This window comes from Perissodus microlepis, chromosome 16 (assembly GCF_051167445.1).
Source record: "Perissodus microlepis isolate ML-2025 ecotype Zambia chromosome 16, ASM5116744v1, whole genome shotgun sequence".
Classification (NCBI taxonomy): Eukaryota; Metazoa; Chordata; class Actinopteri; order Cichliformes; family Cichlidae; genus Perissodus; species Perissodus microlepis.
Window position 1 is genome coordinate 15,585,455 of NC_140476.1, and position 21,183 is coordinate 15,606,637.

General features: G+C 40.2%; 3 protein-coding genes across 3 annotated transcripts; 2 read left to right on the top strand and 1 right to left on the bottom strand.

Annotated features, from left to right (window-relative positions):
• Window positions 1-73: 73 nt before the first annotated feature.
• Window positions 74-4,955, bottom strand: cfap210 (cilia and flagella associated protein 210). The gene is made up of 9 exons (XM_084908912.1): window positions 4,709-4,955; window positions 4,128-4,324; window positions 3,817-3,990; window positions 3,526-3,731; window positions 3,265-3,421; window positions 3,054-3,193; window positions 2,752-2,944; window positions 2,002-2,166; window positions 74-1,916 (listed from the first exon to the last, which is right to left on the bottom strand). The coding sequence occupies exons 1-9, from the start codon at window positions 4,755-4,757 to the stop codon at window positions 1,563-1,565; spliced, it is 1,635 nt and encodes a 544-aa protein (XP_084765038.1). The 5' UTR covers window positions 4,758-4,955; the 3' UTR covers window positions 74-1,562.
• A 3,198-nt stretch (window positions 4,956-8,153) lies between these two features.
• phgdh (phosphoglycerate dehydrogenase) lies at window positions 8,154-14,443 on the top strand. The gene is made up of 12 exons (XM_084908617.1): window positions 8,154-8,469; window positions 10,183-10,334; window positions 10,422-10,487; window positions 10,586-10,640; window positions 10,829-10,927; window positions 11,022-11,154; window positions 11,246-11,394; window positions 11,495-11,647; window positions 12,506-12,644; window positions 12,912-13,039; window positions 13,134-13,356; window positions 14,065-14,443. The coding sequence occupies exons 1-12, from the start codon at window positions 8,332-8,334 to the stop codon at window positions 14,217-14,219; spliced, it is 1,590 nt and encodes a 529-aa protein (XP_084764743.1). The 5' UTR covers window positions 8,154-8,331; the 3' UTR covers window positions 14,220-14,443.
• Window positions 14,444-16,492: 2,049 nt separating this feature from the next.
• Window positions 16,493-20,523, top strand: klhl23 (kelch-like family member 23). The gene is made up of 4 exons (XM_084908087.1): window positions 16,493-17,167; window positions 17,410-18,639; window positions 19,594-19,746; window positions 19,826-20,523. The coding sequence occupies exons 2-4, from the start codon at window positions 17,415-17,417 to the stop codon at window positions 20,134-20,136; spliced, it is 1,689 nt and encodes a 562-aa protein (XP_084764213.1). The 5' UTR covers window positions 16,493-17,167; window positions 17,410-17,414; the 3' UTR covers window positions 20,137-20,523.
• Window positions 20,524-21,183: the final 660 nt, after the last annotated feature.

Sequence of the window (21,183 nt, forward strand, 5' to 3'; positions counted from 1 at the left end):
AACCGGATGGGAGAAAAGAGCTTTGTCCATTTAATCACAGACAACTTCAAATATACAGTGCAGTTTACACTCATCATGATAATTTGGGGCTTTTATTGATTTCTTTGAACTGTTATCTTTACAGGTTGAAATGATCGTGCAGCACACATCTTTAATAACCTTAAAAAAACAAGAACTGAGTACACAAGTTTGAATTTAATTTAGATTTGTCTAAACCACACAGGGTCAAAATTATACATGCACCCCAGCTAATCTTTGCTTAAATGTCCCTTAGCAAGTTGCACCTCAAACAGACCTCAAGCTGCAGCTCTACAAGCTGAAGTTCGTTTAAAATGGTTGGTTTCCTGGCATAAATTTGTTTTTTTAAGCATAGTTCACAGATTTTCAATAGGATTCTGGTCCAGACTTTCAGAAAGCTATCCCAGAAGCTTAATGCCAGCCTGCTTTATTCCTTCCAACACTGGTTTTTATGTGTGTTTGGGATCATTGTCCTGCTGGAACACCCAGTTGTGTCCAAGTTTCAATGGTCTTGCTCTGAATTTGAGATAAAGTTGAAGAATTTGTCAATAATCTTCCTTCATTATTCTATCCACATTGTGCAATGTACCAGCACCACTGACAGCAAAACAGCCAGAGCACGATGGTACCACCGCCATGCCTGACAACTGGTACAGTAGGTCTGAAAGTTTAATTTTTACTCCTCGAAACATACCTCTTGTCATCTCATTCTTTGTTTCATCTGACTGTAAACCTTTTTTCTAGAAAGCATTTGGCTTTTCGTGTGGGCAACTGCAAATTTCAGTTCAGTTTGAAGGTGTTGGAGATGTTTGGAGCTTTTTTTCTTGGTTGTCACCCTCTCATTTCACAGGAATGTAAAGCTGTCTTCGATGTGGACATTTCAAGCAGTTTCTAGACATGAGTATTGGTGGTTACTGGGTTGATGCTGAGCATTTTAACAGATTTCATCTAATCTGAGGTAACAGTTTGGTTCTTCACGCAGACCATGGCATTGTGTGCTATATCTGAAGAGCTTGCACTTGCGTACAGTTGTTTGAACTGATGATCCTGGAATCTGCAGTTGTTTAGGAATGGATTGGAGCTCCTTGGACTTTGCCATTGTTCTGAGTATTGGTCAATCCAATAAGTGCTGTCAAACAAATCCTTTCTATGTTGGCAAAGAGAAACTTCCAGTTTTAATCAAACATGTTCACTAATGAACGGCCTTGTGAAGTTAAAATACATTGTAGAACCTTCAACAGCACTTATTAAAAGATTTAAGTGATTGTATGTATATACTTGAATCTTCATTTTTTTCCCTGTCCAAATCTGACAGGGACAAAATGCAGGTGACATTAGGGCGTTCAGGATGTGGATGTGAGACCGAGTGTTTCGGCTGATTCGGGTGTAGGAGGGGTTTGTGAGTTTGTTCATGAAACCTGATAGCAAGCAGGTTAGGTTCACACAGCCTGACTCAGGAACAGTGTTTCCCTCATATCAGAGTTAACAAACTCACACTTACTGAACCTGCTTTCTGGAAATGCACTCAAACTGGATGTAACCTATCACCATGTGAATCCAAGTCTTCTCTTGGCATCCTGAATATCTACAGCTTGGTGAAGCTTTTTGATGTTCTGGGTGGCCAATGACACATATTTGGGCATCTGAGCTCCAGTGCGGTCCTGAACAAGGTAACTTGGCCTGACTCCACTAAAAACAGGACCGGACCCACCTCCGATCCCTTCCCTCGCAGCTTTACAAAGTGGAAACACGTTTCGCTGAGCCTCTGCTGCAGCGTTGATGATTTGCTGTGAGTACTGCTGGAAGCGGTTTTCCTCTCCAGCAATGAGTTCTGCATTCTTCACTTCAAACTCATGTTCGTGTTCTCTCAGCTGCTGAAGTCTGGCACCTTTTTCAGCCTGTATTTGCAAGGCAAAGGCAAACGAGTTTCAGTGAAGAAGGTGCAAAGTTTCTGATTAAAACGTAAGTTTTGGCCGACATTACCATTTGCGCAGCATTGAAGTCTTGCACCTCTCTTTCTTCTTCTCTGATTTTCTTAACCTTTAGTTGCTGCTTCTCAGTAAATATTCTGTCAGCCTCTTTCTTGGCCTGCAGTGCTTCTTGGGCCTTCTTCCTCTCTATTTTGTCCTTCTCCTCCTTCTCTTGTCTCTGGTAAAACAGTTTGCATTACAGACATGATTAAATTTTGTCAGCAACAATATGGATTTCTCTACACAGAAAAGACACATTGGAGGATATATATACTATGATGGTATATTGAAATAAATAGAGCTTGTGTACCACTTTGGAATATTTAAACATCTGCAACTCAGGGATCTTCTAACCCTAACCCATGTAGTTTACAAGCACCCAAAGCTGTTGAGCTCATAAATAAAGCTCTTAAGAAGACATGGGAAAGTGATTAAAGTCTGAAACAGGATGAAAAAGAATGGAAAATAATGTGTACGAGCAGTAAAAGGTATTTAAGGTACGACTTATTCAATTTAAGATCATGCATTGCCTTACTTTCTGTATACTGTTGAATACCATTATAAATGTGTCCATTAAAAATAAAGAATGCATTTACAACGAGACATTTATGTGATGAGATGTGTTGGGGCAGGAGAGAGGATTGTGTTTTTTTTCTTGTAAGTTTAAATAAAAACTGTTAGTTAGGGGGGGAAATGGCACGACATTAAGAAAAATTGGACTTAGAGGAAACACACTGGATGTTTCATGCTTGGTTTGAGATACCATTAGCTCTCTGTGTACACTGATGGACTTCAACATTGCAGCTTTCTTCTCATCCTCCTCCAGCTGCTGCTGCGCCTGTTTTGCCTCGCTCTCTGCGACAGCCTTTGCGATCTTCTGCTCCTCGCTGACAGCTTGCTCCTGCTGTGTGACCGTCAGTTTGTTTATGATCCTGTCTCTACGTGTCTGGGCCTCTCTAGAGAAGAAAATGCATACGAGTATCCATTATATTTAAGAAGATGTAGCACTGGAGAGACTTTGATCCAGAGCTATTTATTGATATATACTGTTTTACTCTGTCTTACCTAAGCAGCTCTTTTTCTTTTTCTTTACGTAACTTGATGATTTTTTGCTTAGTAGAGAGAAACAGTTTCCTTTGCTCCTCTTCAGCTTCCTGTTTCTGAGCATCTGTGGCTCTTATGAGGTCTCTGTTGGTGATATGCTCCTGTAAAATGCATTAAATAAACTTAATGTCCAGTGAACTAAATACTAGATAAGATTCAGATATGAGCCTACCTGGCGAGCTTGCATGAGGCTTCTTTTCTGATTTGCTTGTCTTTCTGCCTCCATCCTTCGCTCCAGCTGATGCAGCGCTTGGAGACGCTGGATTTCGTCTCCATCCTTCTTGCTCTCCAGCTTCTGTCGCTCTCTCAGCAGCTCATTTTCTTTTATTCTGAGGAAAAGTAATCATATAATTGTCATTGTCCTGGGGTTGTGGTGTTTTGGGGATTTTAAATTCTTAACACATACAGCTGGAGCCTGATTGTTAGGTCTTACTGGTTTCTCAGGTCTTCTGCAGCAACCTGTCTCACAAGCTTCCTCTGCATTGCCTTCTCCTGCTCCTGTTTCGAGGCTTCATCCTCTCTAGTCTGTACCATATGCAGATATGCTTTGTCCACATCTATATTGGCACTCTTTCTTCTTTGTTTAATGTCAATCTGAGCATCCCTCTCCTTCAGCACCTCTGTCAGCAGGAGTGCACTCTGTGGAGGAAGTAGTCATCATTTGTTAGGTGAAATTGTGCAGTTTTATACACAAGTGGCATAATAATGCATAAGCGAGACTAACATGTAGTCCTTTGACTCTGTCGGTTTGACAGTAGAGCTGAGTCTTGGCTTTTTCAATAATCTCCTTCCGCCTCTGCTCCTGGTATTTTGCTTCTTCTAAATCAGCCAGTCTCATTTGCTCCTCCTCAATTTCCTTTCGAATCTTCTTTTCCTGCAGCCTTTTCAGCCTTTGTCCCTGTGACAAGACATAAGTGTACGTAAGATGCAGTGTGTTTTTGCCTTTGTGTTCCAGCTCTTTTCAACCTAGCAAGTGCACATGACTTTATTAGTATAAATCTAATCTTAGGAAATATCTCTCAACATGGAACTTACATGGAGGGTATCAGGCCAAAGTTTCACCACCTCCTGTGACTGCAGGTGTAGGTTCTCTCGCTGTTTAGCTGCTTCTCTTATTCTCTTCTCTTCTTTATTAACCCCACACAGTTCATCTTGAATCCTCAGCCATTCAGTCTTACTTAAGACAGTAACATGTCGGAGGTCTGGTGGCTGCATAGCTCTAATGGCTTCATCTGCTGACACATTAATAAAGAAATTACCACTGGAACATGTGCTACAGCAACCACTGATCACACCAAGGTTCCTACTACGTCCCTAGAAGATATTATACTCATATAGAGAAGAAACCACAACATCCCACTTGTCTACCTGACTTTCCTGGCTGTACTTCTTGATTGAAGTGAAGTGAAGCAGGATCTTGGAAAGACTTTCAAAATTTAAAATCAAAAGCACTTATAGGCTAATAGCCTCGACAAACAAATAGCTTAAATAAATGAGCATTACATTCGGCTCCATCTAGAGTTTTTGGTTCAATAATGGCTTAAAACGGCTCTGGTAGCAAAGGTTAACTATATAACTACACTGAATAAACTTTGAAATGTTTGTTTGGCTCTCACCGTTTTTACTAGCTCCTCTACGACGGCCGTACAGAACCACCGCTGCCATTCCTATCGGATGGAGTGGCTACTATTATAGAAAATAATGTCAAACACAAAAAACAAAGTAAAGGTTTTCTTTTCTTTTAAAATAGTTGAAAGCTGGCGTTCGTCAGACTGTCCGCTCTACGTAGCCTGAGTTTGTTGCGTGGTATCCAGGCAATGACGGAACCAATCAGAATCATCCTCTGAATACTGATAGGCAGAGCCCTCGGAGGGTCAGCGGGGCTCAGGAAGTGATTAGCCGGAACACCGGCAACTGGAGCATGTGAACACAGAGAGAAAGCTCTGTTTTTCTCAAATTAGTAGGCAATAAATCCATTGATCTACAACAGTTTTTTATACCGCAGTCAAGTGTATATATACACACTCGTATACACTCTGAATTCATTATGTAATAAACTAGGGAAAATGAATGGCGTGACACACTTTTTTTGTGATCTTTCCTCAGTTATACACAATTTCTGCATGGGGATGCATGTTCAGTTATCTCACTGACACCAAGAGGAGAAAAGTGATTGTCTAAACTTAGAAAGAACAATCTTGTCTATGGTTTAAAACAACATCAAATATGTAAATTAATTTTTTCTAAGCACCACATTTGTACTTTGTACAAATTTGTTTTTTTCTTCTTCTTACAAACATAGACCAGAACCCTGTAAAGTACAATGTTTGGTTTATTAAAAACAACAAGCAGGTAAAGTTTTTCTTATTGCAGAGTCTTCAGGCTGAGTCCTCCTGTGATTCACGTGCTGACAGTTAGGGCTCAGTTTTTACTACTTTTACTACTCTGATGTGTCAAAATATGCCCACTGATAAAGCCTGTAGTTGTGAAAAAATGTTAAAAGAGTAACTGAAAGTAATAGATGAATGGTTCATAAAGTTTTTATTTACAGTATACTAATTAAACATGATGGGAAATCTGATGACAAAGATGGAGTCTCTGATTTGGACAGTGATTCTGGTTTGTAATAGGACTCCTGGCAATTTCAGATTAAGTCATTTTGTTGTCTTTACTCTTGTTTAAGATCTTGGTCTATGAAATCCATTGTAAAATCTGGTTCTTTAGGCATATGCAGCTGTGTGACCATGACAGATGTGCTAAATTTACTGAGCCAGCAGTGAAACATGGCCTGTCATGTGCTGCCTAATGAGTCAGGTGATGAACAGTGTCTGTTGAATTAAGACTCGCCTGACCTGACTTACTGTTAAATGGGGAGAGTTATGGACCAATTTGATCTTTAGGTGATCACATCTCTCAGATCCTTTACTTTGCTGCTTATGTTTCAGCTGTTATAGTTTATACTCAGTTATCTGATAGAGTTTTGAAGGTTATTCTGAACTGTGTTTCATACAAGGCTATGCTGGTAAACTCTGAGAAACAAAATATGGATCTAGAAATAAGCATAATCAACACCTCATGATTAGAATTTGTTTTCAATTTGTAGCAGAGTTTCACTGAACGTCGGAGACAGGCTAAGAATAATATTTTTCTACTGTTTCTACTTAGTAAAGGTAAAGTACTTCATAGTATACAAACTAAAGATGTATCCCTTTCCAGCTATGAATGTGGTTTATGTGTTTACTTTTATTTGCAATCTTTCAATTTCATTTTTTCTAATTTGTACAGCATACAATTCATATATTATCCCTGGTATAACTAAAAACTATGCATCGTTTAGAGTCTCGAGTTAGGGATTGGTGTATGGATAAGCTACACTGAGTAACCTTAATATCATCTGATAGTTGCTATACTGCTTGTATTACATTTAATAAGCCATTGCTGCTCTATTGAACTTACAATATTTTACCTTTTTATATATTATTTTTATTTCAGTTTACACTCATTTCCCTTCAGTATATGTATCTGTTTAGATTAGTTTTATACTTATTGATATATTTTTGTCCTATTCTTTTTTATTCAGCAACATATCATTCTACTTATTGGCACTATTTCTTATATGTATTGTGTGTTTGTCTTAGTTTTTAACTGCTCTAACAAAAGCATTTTCCATCTTTGCCATAAAGGAAATATATCCTATCCCATCATATAAAATAAAAGCTAGCAATCAATTAAAGAAAATCTCAAGTTGACAAATAAAAGTATGTACAAAATAAAACACCCTATCCAAATAAAATCCAAGTAAATAGAAATTTTTAAATGAGGATTTCATTTATCAAGGGAAAAAAGTTTACAAGCCTGGCCCTATATGAAAAGGAATAATGAATTAACTGTGATAAACCACTGATTTTGGAAAGTTAAGCTTCATTAGCTAATACGAAGCCTTATTGCTGCCAGACTTGTTGAATCCAGAAATCACTTAAATAGAACCTGTCTGACAACGTGAAGAAGGCTAAAAGCTCTCAAAATCTAAAGAAACAGCTGAGAAACAAAGTCATTGACATCTATCCATCTGAAAATGGAAATGAAAATTACTCCAAATGACTGCGTTCTGCTTTTTCAGGTGCTTCCATGACATGACTCCAGGAGGTCATAAAATAATTCAACTGCAGGCCTCACCTGCCTCAGTTAAAGTCAGCATTCATTATTTAATAATAAGAAAGAGACTGGGTAAAAAATATCATCCATGGGAGAACTCCAAAGAGAAACTCACTGCTGAGCAAAAAGAACACAAAGGCTCATCTCACATTCACCAAAAGAAACCTTATATAATATGAGTTGAATTTTTATGAAGCTTTGAGTCCCGTTAAATCTGACATAAAACTAATACAGCATTTCATTTAAAAACAAAACAAAACATCACATCAGCATGGTGGTGGTAGTGTGATAGCCTGTGGCGGCTTTGCTGTATTTAATGGAACCACGAATTCTGCTGCGAATTTTGCCACATGGTTATATCCAGCAGGACAGTGATATGAAGCACACCAGCAAGTCCACTACTGAATGTCCCCAAAAAATAAAAGGAAGGTTAGATGGAAGATTGAGATGCTTTGACCTGACCTTAAACTGGCTATTCACACCAAACGTCTCCCACTGTGGCTCAGTTAAAGCATTTCTGCAAAGAAGAGTGGGCCAAAATTCCTCCATGTGAAATGTGAAAGACTCATTGCCAGTTATCACAAAAGCTTGATTGCAGTTCTTGCTGCAGAAGTGGCACAAGTAGTTATCAGGTTTAGGAATAGCTTTTTTTCACTTAATAATTTGAATTATGGTTTAAAAACTGCTTTTTGTATTTACATGTATGTGTGACAAATATGCAAAATAATAAATAACGCTGATCCATTTTAACAGGAGGCTGTTGCTAACCTTGAACCAGCACTACGTGTAGTCTTACAAACCAAAAGCCAGTATTAGCCTCAGTTAGAGTACTTCTGCACTTTTATTTTGAATGCAGGCCATTTCCAGGATTTCCAGTATGCATTGTTCGGATTTGACTTTGCAAATGCTGCAGGCGGATCCACGTAGAAAGGGGGCGTCTTAAATCAGAGACAACCATTCAAAACCGGCAGAAGGAAAAAAAAAAAAAAAGCAACTCCCCGATCCATCCATCCATCTCTTCTCCCAGATCACTCAGCACCCACCGGTGGCCCACCAACGAGCGACCCGCAGAGAAAACACCAAGATGGCCCCGATCTCCATCAAAACCGTGCTGATTAGTGAAAGTGTCGACCCTCGCTGCAAGGCGATTCTGGAGGAAAATGGCATCCGAGTCACGGAGAAGCAGAACATGACTAAGGATGAATTAATCGCGGAGATAAAGGTAGTAATGGCACTCTGCGTTATATTGCGTGATTTCTTCACATGCACCCGCTGTCGGGTTTATTTTTTTTCTTCCTACCAAGCAGGTTTCTATAAAGTTTAGTCTAAAGCCGCTTTCGCTCTAATTGGTGTGCATGTGCCCCTGCACACCTAAAAAAGTTTTTGCGGACTAGCAGCCGGAATTTTTAATTCCGTAACACAATTCAACCTGACACGTGTAATTAAATGATCCCGGCAGCCAGCTAAAAACTGATTTATTCGGTTAGTACCGCCCATTGTGAAGCTGATGCAACTCATTCGTGGTGTTGTGACTATTGCCGCACGGTCAGACCTCCTATCTGCTGCAAGTGCATCGGGCGGCTATTGATTCCACTTCGACCCCCAACCCAAACTATTCCATTAATCCCACATTTTCTCCACAGAGCCAATGTGTGTATGTCTAAGAATATTTGAACAAATTCAATTTGTCAGATTAGAAATAATGAGCTGTTCTCATACAAGCTGAATGGACTGTACAGGGCTGGCTCTAAAACTTCTGGTGCCCTAAATGACATGAGGCCCCTGCAGGGGTGTCTTAACATTATTGTACACCCTGGGGCTGTGAGCCTTTTGGAGCCCCCATAGTCCAAAATGTATTTATTTTTAAAAAATTCAGCATCTAGTCTTAAATTGAAAAAAAAAAAAAAAAAAGCTCTGAGATGAAAATGGACTGGCTGTATTGCTTAAATAATGCCTGTACATCCTTGTTGGGCTTTCTAGCAAGAAAAAGCTTCTATTCAAGAATTTTTAAATGATTTATTATGCTTTTGTCCTCTAGAATAAAATAAGTCAAGAATATACACCACAAGGGTAACTCAAAGTGTTCATCTCTCACACTGAGCTAACTGATCTAATAACTGGCTGCAACACAGGCTAATAAATCAACATGCAACAAATGGGATAGAATTTACATGAAGATCAACATAAGCGGCTTAAAAGTGTCCTTTATAGTTAATAAGAATAACATTTGGTAATAGTAGTGTGTGTACACGAACCAGATGTTGTTTGGCACTCTGCTGACAACTATTTAGCAACGTTATCAGTCAGATGTCATTTTGCAGCCTGATCAGTTTTGACTGCTGCAGTTTCAACCATTTAAAAAAAAAATCTTTAAGATCTTTGTTTGTTTGTTTTGTTTTGTTTTGTTTTAGCTTTTTAGTCTGTATTTAGACAGGAAAGTGGAAAGAAGAGAGGGAAATCTGAGAGCAGGAAAAAGACACACAGTGAATGATCTTGGGGCAGATTCAAACCCAGAACTCGGCACCTGAAACAACACCTGTCTGTGTCATGTCATGGCACATGACATGACACAGACAGAGAGATAAAATCACATTTTATTGTGGAAAAAAGTTATTTGCATGGTTAACAGGTGTCCCCCTGGCAATGGGAAACTATAGAAGTCCATGTTACATTGTAACAGGGGAAAAAATCCCACTATAACCTGTCTTGTAGCACTTCTGGTTGGACAGAGGTAAATCATTTGGCATAAAACAGGCCAAAGATCAGTGTTAGAAATGAGGAATTAATGAGAATTATTTAGTAAGTATATCATATCCTGGCATAGGATTTTTGACTGGTTCACAGTTTTTATGCTGCTCAAAATAACTGACACCCATTGACTCTGTGTGAACTATTGGGTGTATTTAAAACAGCTCTGCTTCTTTCTGAATCTCAGGACTATGATGGCCTCGTGGTTAGATCTGCAACCAAGGTAACAGCTGATGTTATCAGTGCTGCTAATAATCTCAAAATTATTGGAAGAGCTGGGACCGGTGTGGACAACGTAGATGTTCCTGCCGCCACCAAAAAGGGCATTATTGTCATGAAGTAAGCCTCCAGTTTAAATGCAGATTTTCTTCACTGTGCAGTTCCAGTATACCACTGACTTTACTTTATAACTGTGTTTTTCTGCAGCACGCCGAGTGGCAACACGATCAGTGCTGCTGAGCTGACGTGTGCTCTGCTCATGAGCCTCTCAAGGCAAGACGAGTCATGTCATTTCTGAACAATTGCCGAGAAGCTGTGTGGTTCTAATTGAAGTGCAGTAATATTCCATTATTACGTTGATCTGTTTTCAGAAATGTGCCACAAGCAGCGATGTCAATGAAGCAAGGAAACTGGGATCGCAAGAAGGTAAAAGCATTTTCGCTTGCTCTCCAGTGTGCTGTTTGAACGGCTGTTTGCACTGGGAGCATCAAGCCATTACTGTTGCATGGTTGGCTCCATTGTCCACTCAGTTGTGAATAATCAGATGGGACACTTGGATCTGTGTACTTTGAGATTTTTGGAGGTGGGTCATTGTTTTGCTTCCGATTTTTCAGTTCATGGGCGCAGAGCTGTACGGCAAAGTGCTCGGAATAGTCGGACTTGGAAGAATAGGAAAGGAGGTCGCCTCGAGGATGCAGTCATTTGGCATGAAGGTCAGCATACGATTGGACAATATCTGCTCACAGTTACTGTGATATTTAAAATAAACAGACATAAAAAGATGACAGGTTGTTTTCTCCTTAACAGACTATTGGCTATGATCCAATCACTCCTCCAGAGGTGTCAGCCAGCTGGGGAGTGGAACAGATGTCTCTGGAGCAGCTCTGGCCCCAGTGTGACTACATCACTGTCCACACTCCCCTGTTGCCCTCTACTGTCGGTGAGCTAAACACCAATCATATGTCGGTCGATTATAACGGTGGCGCAAAGTCCATCAGCAAGATGTGGAATTTCTCTTTGATGTTCCCAAGGTCTGCTTAACGATGAAAGCTTTGCCAAGTGCAAGAAAGGCGTGAAGGTTGTGAACTGTGCAAGAGGGGGCATCATCGATGAGGAGGCTCTGCTCAGAGCCTTGGAGTCTGGACAGTGTGGAGGAGCAGGCCTCGACGTCTTTGTGGAGGTTTTTCTTTTTGTCAAATTGATTGATTGACTTTTTTTTTTATTAAATAAAGAGATGTTGTTGCTTAAATTTCACATTGTCTTTATGTTTTTGGCTACAGGAGCCACCTAAGAACCACTCACTGGTGGAGCATCCCAATGTCATCAGCTGCCCTCACCTGGGAGCCAGTACGAAGGAGGCTCAGGCTCGCTGTGGGGAGGACATTGCCCTGCAGATCGTGGACATGGTGAAGGGAAAGAACCTGGTCGGAGCAGTAAGTCCTACATGCTCTTCTTAATACTGTGTTTAAAAAATAACTCCTCAGACCAGAGTTATAAATTTGCTAAAGGGCTACTGAAGTGCTTGTTTGGCGGATTTGTGTAAAATGAATCGCTAAAGAAGCCTAAATATTCTCAAGCTTCAAAAGCATCACTATCAACAAATCAGACTTCATACCCACAGTTATCTGTACAGGAAGTAGTGGACTGTTTTACAGATTGTCGTGCAGCAGGTCAGAAGAAACCAGGAACCTAATGGATATCACAGCAGTGGTTATTAGCTTTCTTCGTTAAGCCAGGCTTTCTGCTTCGGGTTCTGTCCACACTTGCCATAAAATGGGAATTTGATGCATCATTTCACTTTTCATCTGCACAAAATGGACAGCAGAATATGTCAAGTATTATCAGATAAGCAGATGATTATAAAGCTGTGAAGAATATAAAAAATAAAACTGCAGCGCTGTTTCTGAAAATAAGACAAGCGAGCAATGCTCGCAGAAAACCGTAAGTCTCAGGAATTTGTGAGTTAAATTTTTCTTTATTTCTTTTACTCCATGTGCCCTGAGAGCTGCAGTTTATTTTGAATATGACAGCTGCACATTGGACATCTGGAGCTTTAAAACTGATATATTTTATTGTTTGTTTTGTACAAAAAACATAAAGCAAACAGTGGTGATACCTACAAAGAAACAGAGACTGAGCAGGAAACAGTATCAGTAGATAATCCAGTTTGATCACATTTGGAGGGTATTGGTAAAAAAAAATTAACCCTCAACTAAAATAAATAATTATAACCTTTTTTTTAAAAAAAAGAATGATTTTGTAACAGATTTTAAACTGTTCTCCTTATGCAGGTAAATGCTCAGGTCTTGGCTAGCACGTTCTCCCAGGAGTCGCAGCAACTGATTAAACTCGGAGAAGCCGTTGGATCTGTTCTTCAGTCTTTCAGCGCGTCTAAGAAACCATTCAGTCACGTTCAAATTACTACACAAGGTAACATTTCTGGTTTAACCAGTTTCCTGTAACCAAGCGACCTCAAGGAGAGTTCATCTCATAGGAAGGAAAAATACTAGGAAGCAGTTTTTCCTCCCTCTGCTGGTGTCACAGTGAAACTGTCCAATCAGTCGTGTGGGTTTATAAGCTATTATAGGAATATCATTTCTGTGTAATTTCTTTTGTCTTTTTTTTTTCTAAAACAGTTTTACTTTAAAATATTTTGCCTGTAATTAAAAGCTTTTTGCACTCTGCTCTACAAACCAGGGGATTGCATGAAGTCCTCCACTGGTTACATGACTTCAGCTGTGCTGGTGGGTTTACTCAATGATGAATCAGGATGTTGCCCGAACCTCATCAACGCGCTGAGCTTAGCTAAGGAAACTGGAATCACGGTACACCGTCAATTTATTCAGGCAAATAAAACATGAGAAAAACAAGTGGAATATATGTCAAATAAATCTTTTTCCTTTATCTCAACTTCTTCAGGTTTACCAGGCCCACTGTGCATCTGCCGGGGCCGCTGAAGGCGTGTGTAAGGTGGAGATTGCGGCCAATGGCTGCAGCTACAAAGCCAGCGGTTCAGTTCAAGGTGGAGCGCCTGTCCTCCTGGAGCTGTGCAACAGCGTGTTCAGACAGCCCATCTCTCTCACTGGAAATCTGCTGTTCTTTAAGGCCCCCGCGAATCCTCAACTCCTGTCCTCACTGGCTGGTAAGAAAATGTAGACATCAAAACTATAATCTGTGAATATAAAAGATTTCACTGTACACAAATGGCCTCCACAGTCATCAGATCTCAGAGCAGCTTTGGGACATGGTGGAAACACAGATGTGCTGCCAACAAATCTGTAGCAACTGTGCAATTCTATCATATCAATATTGGTTTGTTTCAGCCCCTGTTTGAATCCATGCAACAAAGTATTAAGCGAGAGAAAAAGCAGGTCCAACCCAGTAGTGCAATAGAGTCGCCACCTGCTGGACAATAGAAAGAATGCACAAACTCTCCCTCATTGTATATTCAAATGTATATTCAACATTCACAATCAGTAACTGAGAAAAGTTTCTTTTCAGTCTTTTACAAATTAATTTATGACTTCCATTAGTTCCATCAGTTTTGGAGGCTAAGGCAGTAACCTTAAACACAATATAAAGAGTCAAAATTGTTTCTCACTTCAGAACAATTAAATGGAAAGTTTAGGTTGGTGGTAGATAGTTTGCATGTCTGTTAAAATGTGTGTCTGAAAACAAAGCATGCATTCTTGTTGTTTTTCCTCAACTGCTTCTTTACGCACATTTGTTTTTGAGTTTGAATTTAGATGAAAGCTGGCCCTGAGTTATGAGAACTAAATTGTAACCTTCACCAATGTTTCTTTTCTTTCCATTCACACCTATTTTCTCTCTTCAATTGTTCTTTGTTTAGGAGTGTTGGCCACAGAGGGAGTGGAGATTGAGTCTTTCAGTGCTCCTGCAGACCGCTCTGGGGATCTGTGGTATTGTGTGGGGGTGTCCTCTCTCTTGAGAGATCTCAGTGCCTTGAACTCTGTGGTGAAGGATGCAGCGCAGCTCAGCTTTTAAATGACAGCGCAAAGCACTTACAGAGGCACTGAATAGCATTCAGGATGTGAGATCTGTAACATTTTCAGGAGCGTCTAATATAAATGATCTGGTCTTTGTGTTTACAGCTAACAACTTGTTCAGAAGTTGCAGTTTAAAACCTGCATTTTATAACATTCCAGTGTTTAGATGTTTTTATTAACTTGTAGAAGTAGAAATTAAATAAAAATGTTCGTTGTACGCTGCTCAGTTTGTTGTGTGATCCTTTTAAAGAAGACTTTCTAATATGAACGCCTTATATTTTTATATTTTAAAAATACTTCACTACACAGCTCGAGTTCAGTACGACAGCCCTTCAATAACTTCTCTATTAAAATGTTCAATGTGTGATTTGTGTCGGTTCTATGGGTTTTTTTTTGCCCCACTGTTATTAATATTTGGTAAGATTACACAGTAAAGGGCTGCACAACACATCCCAGAGCTAGTGGCAGAAAGCTGCTTTGTAGGTTGTAGCAAGCAAGCAACAACACAACTTTTTTCACATGTAAATCTGTTCCTGTGGCATCATGGAAATCTCACTCACTTTAGATCATCTCATCTCACTACTTTCCACTTCTAAATAAGAATACATTTCAGCTCATTGTCTCAAAACAGAGTAGCCAGAAATAGGCATTTACTTTCTGTAGACCTTCAGAAAATATGAGTCCTACCACATGCAGTGCATATGCTCAGTTCTCTGAAACCTTAAGCAAAGATATATTTTACTCCATCCTCCCAGAAAACCACAGTGGATGCCACAGTAGTGTATTTTTCAACTATAAATAAATAAAGAGATTAAATAATGGAATCTGTGGAATCGTTGCATGAAAAACTTAATTCAATCTGTGTCCGCTGTCTAATCAGTCATGCAGTTAGTCCAGCCTACACAGCAATCTGTTTAATCCACAGCAAAGTGCTATGGCTTGTGGTAAATGTCAGATACAACAGTCCTTCTTCTGCATCCATATATTGGATGATGGATTTGAAACAAGCATTTCACATTTGGATTGTTCACTCTTTAACGACCTGTTGTCACTGGTTTTCAGTAAAGTTTTTGTGTAATTTTGCATACCTCAGGCTTTTCTTCCTCATTTCCCTTCCTTAAGAACGACTTCTTGACAGCCACCTTGAGACGATTTCTAATGTTAGGACCTTAAGCATCTCTCAGGTCCTGTGCCAGGTCTTTGCTGTTTTCCCCCCTTCTTTCTTAAGAACATGACTTTTAGATACTGTTCATCTGCTGAACACAGGGTTTGATTTTTTTAGGCCTGCAAGCTTTTATTTGTCCTTTGCTTGTCCAGTTTCTTAATTTTTTATTGAGGACACAGTGAATGGCATGCTGAGATATGCCATATTTTTTATTTTATTTTATTTTATTTTTTGTCTAATAGCTCTTTAGAAATCATGCTGTTGTTGCAATGCCTGTCAAACTGTGATGGAATTTTTCATAGATTCAACTAAAGGAACAAATTAGGTGTTTGTACGATAAAGTGGCTAAAGATACAATTTATAATTGGTTCTTTGCTAAGTTGTGTGTTATGTGTATACACAACACTGGTTCATCCCTTGATTAAGGTGGCTTTTTATGCTTGAATGATTCATATATCAATGTTAAAGTGCTTAACAAAACAAAACAAAGCAGCCAATGTGCAAAGGGCCTTCAGAAAGCCCACAGAGCTATCCCCTAAGACCACCTGAAACAAAATTACAAGTCTGGCTCATTGGAAGCAAACTATAAAGAAGTTAGCTCAAGTTTTTTTGCACGTTAATATAAAATTAAACAATTTCCCCCGTTCACACAGACTTACTACTGTGTTACATAAAACCGGTTATGATGTTGTAACAAAAGACAAAGTTCGATTCATTTTGAAAGTTTAATTAAATATTTTACCTCAGTTGGCTGTTTTATCAACATCATTCGTTTGATTTATAAGTTAAACGTTCAGAAAATACTGAGTGGGACCGTCGCAGTGCTCATTTTAACAACAGTTAAACGATAGAATAAATTCATGAATAAAATCCTTCATTGGACTAAAAAGAAAAGAAACAGCATGTCTCACGGAAGGTAACTTTTTTATGAACATTTATGCAAAACAGTTGCCAGTCAAATCTCTGTTACTTAGCCATTAAGTTATGCATTGAGTCCAGTCTGCACCGCTGTCCCCTTTAATTCAGCATTAAGCGTTAAACTCTCAGGTAACAGCAGTGACCGTCTTCTCTGTTGCTTTGTAAACCCAGGCGGCTTGTTATGGGGCACAAAAAACAATCTGTCTTTAAAAAAAAGGGTTTACAAAGGCTCTGTTATTACTAGTTCTAATGCAGTAATATTGTTTCATTATATATGATTTGCTGAGATTAACACATATTCCGTCTCTGCAGCCCTGTGCTGTTAATCCTCGTTAGGATTAGCTAAAGCCTTTACCGCACTCGAATTGGGTTCAGAATACCATGGCAACGCCAAGAATGGTGAACACATGAATGGACCAGTGCAATGACTTCTTCGTCGTCGTCTTCCCTTTCTCCTTCTTGCGCCCTAGTAAAAAGCGACGCTCATTTGTATACTATTTGTATTCTCTTTGCGCCTGCTGGGTGCACAGAAAATGTGCCGTTCGTGAGCGCGTCACGAGACTGTGGATGGATGGAGGTTATATTTAGACTCTGAGAGAAAACGGTGGGGTTGGGTGATTCCTCTGAAGGAGTTTTGTCAAGGACCCGCTGTTTGAGACTACAGAGCAGAGGAGAGGAGAAGAGAGGAGGAGGAGGGGGTTATGGACGCTGCGCACAAATACCAAAATAGGATCGAGCTGCCTGCCTGCGACTGTCCTGCGTGAGCTAAATTGAGGCTCATGTGTGGTGGAGACGGGAGAGCTTGAGGACAGTGTGGAAGGAGAGACAGAAAAAAAAAAGCTCGAGTCATTCATGGAAATAGGGTGAGTGGTAATCAAGCAGTGTGTCTGCTTGGATACATGGATTAAAGCGTAAATGCGAAGACTCTTCTATGACCAGTCACACTGCAATTAATTATAAATGGGAATGTGACGCCTCGGTATTGCTTTGATGTTCGCCAGCCCACTGTGTGTGTGTGTGTGTGTGTGTGTGTGTGTGTGTGTGTGTGTGTGTGTGTGTGTTTGGCTTACATTAGACACATACTTTCTCCATCTCTCTTTTCTAGATATCATGTCACATAAACAAGCCGAAATCTACACATATGACTTCTGTGATGGTGACCATCCGGCAGAGCTCCTGGATGCGCTCAGGCACTTCTACATTAGCGGGTTGTTTACCGATGTCGCTCTGCAGTGTGGCGAGTCGGGACAGGTGTTTCACTGCCACAAGGCGCTGCTGTCAGCCCGCAGCTCCTATTTCAAAGTCATGTTCACAGCTGACATGAAGGAGAGATCAAACAGCGTCATCAAACTGAGCGGCATAGACTACGGGGTGCTGGGTGCTCTGGTGGACTATGTGTACACTGCTCAGGTATGCATCACTGCGAGCAACGTACAGAGCCTGCTGGAGGCTGCAGATCTGCTGCAGTTCGTTCCTGTGAAGCAAGCATGTGAGGAGTTTCTCATTCGCCTCCTGGATGTGGACAACTGCCTGGGCATGCACGCTTTCGCTGAGCTGCACCTGTGCCCTGGGCTGGAGAGGGAGGCACGCAGAGTGATGCTGAGCAGGTTCCCGGAGCTCATTCAGCAGGATGAGTTTCTAGATCTGCACCCTGAGAAGATGAGAGAAGTCTTGGCTGTACAGAGCCTCACTGTGCAGAAAGATGAAGTGTTGATAGATGCTGTCGCCACGTGGGTAAACCATGACTTAGATAATCGCATACACCACGTTTCAATTATGCTACACTCCATCCATCTGGATCTGGATGAGATTTACTTTAAGACCACGTTAGACGTGTATAGACAATACTTAAAGAAGAATGATGGGAAACTGAAATCTATAATCATCCAGGCTTTAAGGTCAAATGGAAAAGAGATACCTGCGGCTAGAAAAATGTCTGCCAACATGTATATCATTGGAGGGTACTATTGGCACCCTCTTTGTGAAGTCCACATCTGGGATCCTATCAGCAACACATGGGTGCAAGGAAAGGACATGCCCAACCATGCAAGAGAGAGCTACAGCGTCAGTTTACTTGGTGCAAATATCTATGTGACAGGTGGCTACAAGACAAACACCGTTGAGGCCCTGGACACTGTTTCAATTTATAACTGTGACTGTGATGAATGGACTGAGGGCTGCCCCATGATTACAGCCAGGTACTACCATTGCTCTGTGGCGTTGCACGGCTGCATCTATGCCATCGGAGGCTACCGGGGAGGAGCTCCAGAACGAAACACCGAATTTTATGATCCGTTAAAAAAGAAATGGTTCCCTGTGGCCAAAATGATCCAAGGTATGCTGAAATACTGGGATTGTGTTATCTCCAGGGCTGAAATGATGAGCAGGATATGAATAAATGAAGGCAGAGGAAGCAGTTTCACCACAAGGTCCATTTAGTGGAGTTGTATGAGTTCTTTATGGGCTTCTTATAGGATGAAAAGCTGTTGTTTAAAACACGTGGTCATAATGCCATCTGCTGATGAAGATCATGTGATTTTTGACTGAAAGCTCCTGAGCAGCTCATACATGGAACTTGTTGTTTCTCAGTTCAAGAATGAGCATTAAAATTTGTTTTTTTAAACAGTATCATTGACAATCATTTATGTGACTCATACCATTTACGGTAGCAGCTATTTATTATATGTTCTGCACAGAACAACAAGCCGACAGAGTTCACATTAAGAATTGTATCCACCACCCAAAGGGAGCGAGCAGGCAGCTAACATTACAGCTCAACAGAAAGAGACACCATTAATGTTTAGATAGTGTCACACGGTTGCAAACTCGTGCTTTTCAGCATGGTTAGATGAACTGTGGGGGTATAGCTTAGCAAATAATAGAGCAGTTCATAACTGAAACTGCTTGAAACAAGGTTTGCAGATTTTTGAACGACTAGGCCACAGTTTCCGCAAAAGCTGCTGAGTTTTACAAAACAGTGCTTTGATAACCAGATGTCAAGTGCCAGTTATTTCCATTTTATTAAGGAAAAACCAGAATCTGATAGAGCTGATATCCACTAATCTGAACAACTCACACCAAAATGATCCAGATGGATAAATGGCACTACAGGCCAGAGGAAAAACATGTAATTTTGATTTTGGGTGAACTGTGCCTTTGCACTGTGCATATATATATATAACTTTGTATGAATGAAGTGATAAAACACATACTTAAGGTATCATCTTTTTTACGTGATAGACAGTTTGGACTGTTCAAGTGATGCTTATGATCTCTGTTTTCTTTGAAGGTGTAGGAAATGCTACTGCGTGTGTAATGGGAGATAAAATCTATGTAACCGGAGGTCATTATGGCTACAGAGGAAGCTGCACCTATGAAAAAACACAGGTGTACAGACCAGATGTCAACGAGTGGAGCATCATTACAATAAGTCCCCATCCAGGTATGCGTGCTAAAGCAGACCAAACAGAAGCATGAGTATATTAAATGCTGTTTTCTAAGGTGAACTCCTCTCATTTCAGAGTACGGGCTGTGTTCTGTGTCTCTCAACAACAAGCTGTATGTGGTGGGTGGACAGACGACGATTGCCGACTGCTACGACACAGAGAGAGACGAGTGGAGACCGATATCGGTGATGAAGGAGAGGAGGATGGAGTGTGGGGCCGTGGTAATAAATGGTTGTATTTACGTAACAGGTGGATACTCGTACTCCAAAGGGACTTACCTTCAAAGCATCGAGAAATATAACCCTGAGCTGGACTCGTGGGAGATAGTGGGGACTCTCCCCAGCCCGACCAGGTCACATGGCTGTATTTGTGTTTATGGTGTTTAGTGACACAAATTTTTGTTTACTGATTATTTTGTGCCAAATGGATCTGAAGAGAGCTAATATTCCACACTTCATATTTATCTCACAGCATGTCAGCCTGCACCAGATCCTTTAGGAAGCTATTTGCCAAACTGTGAATATAGTGATGAATACCAGCTTTTCATACAAAACTCAGGGGCCTCATGTTGAGCGTTTTTTGTTTGTTTGATTATTTGTTTAAAATAGACTGAAAAGAAATGCAAAAAAAGAGAAGATGACATTTTATAATCTAATAAGTATTATTTAAAAATCACACTACAAATAGACTTTTATTAGTAGAGGTGTACTAGGTTGTACCTTGATTAAATAAAGTACTAAAATGCTAATAAAGTTCTGTTTGAGTTCAGTGAATTTTATGGACTTAAGAAATTTATTTGGCACTTCATTTGTTATATCTGTTAAACTGTTTGTTAACACAAATATTAAATAACCAGTCACATAGCAGCAACTCATTGCATTTAAGCACGTGTTCAAGATGATCCTGTGAAGTTCAAACAGAATGGGGATGAAAGGTGATTTAAGTAACTTTGAATGGTTGAGGGTTGTTGGCATTTCACAAACTGCTAATCTACTGGGTTTTTCCCAGATAGCTATCTCTAGGGTTTACAGAGAGAAGATGTCCAGTGAGTGGCAGTTCGCAAGTTGAAATAACTGATCCAAGACAGAATGACCAGACTGCTTTGAGCTGATAGGAAGGCAACAGTAACTCAAATAACCACTTAAAGCGGGGCTAACTTGGCAGCAGAAGACCAGACTGCGTGCCACCCCTGTCAGCTAAGAACAGGAAACAGGCTACAGTACAAACAGACTCACCAAAATTTGAACAATACAAGACTGAAAAATGCTGATGAGTCTTGATTTCTGCTGCAACATTTGGATGAAAGGAATTCGGCAAAAACAACATGAAAGCACGGCTCCATCCTGCCTTGTAACAAAGGTTCAGGATTAGGGTCTTACAGTATGGGGAATATTGTTTTGGCACACTTTCAACTTCTTAGTAGCAACTGAACA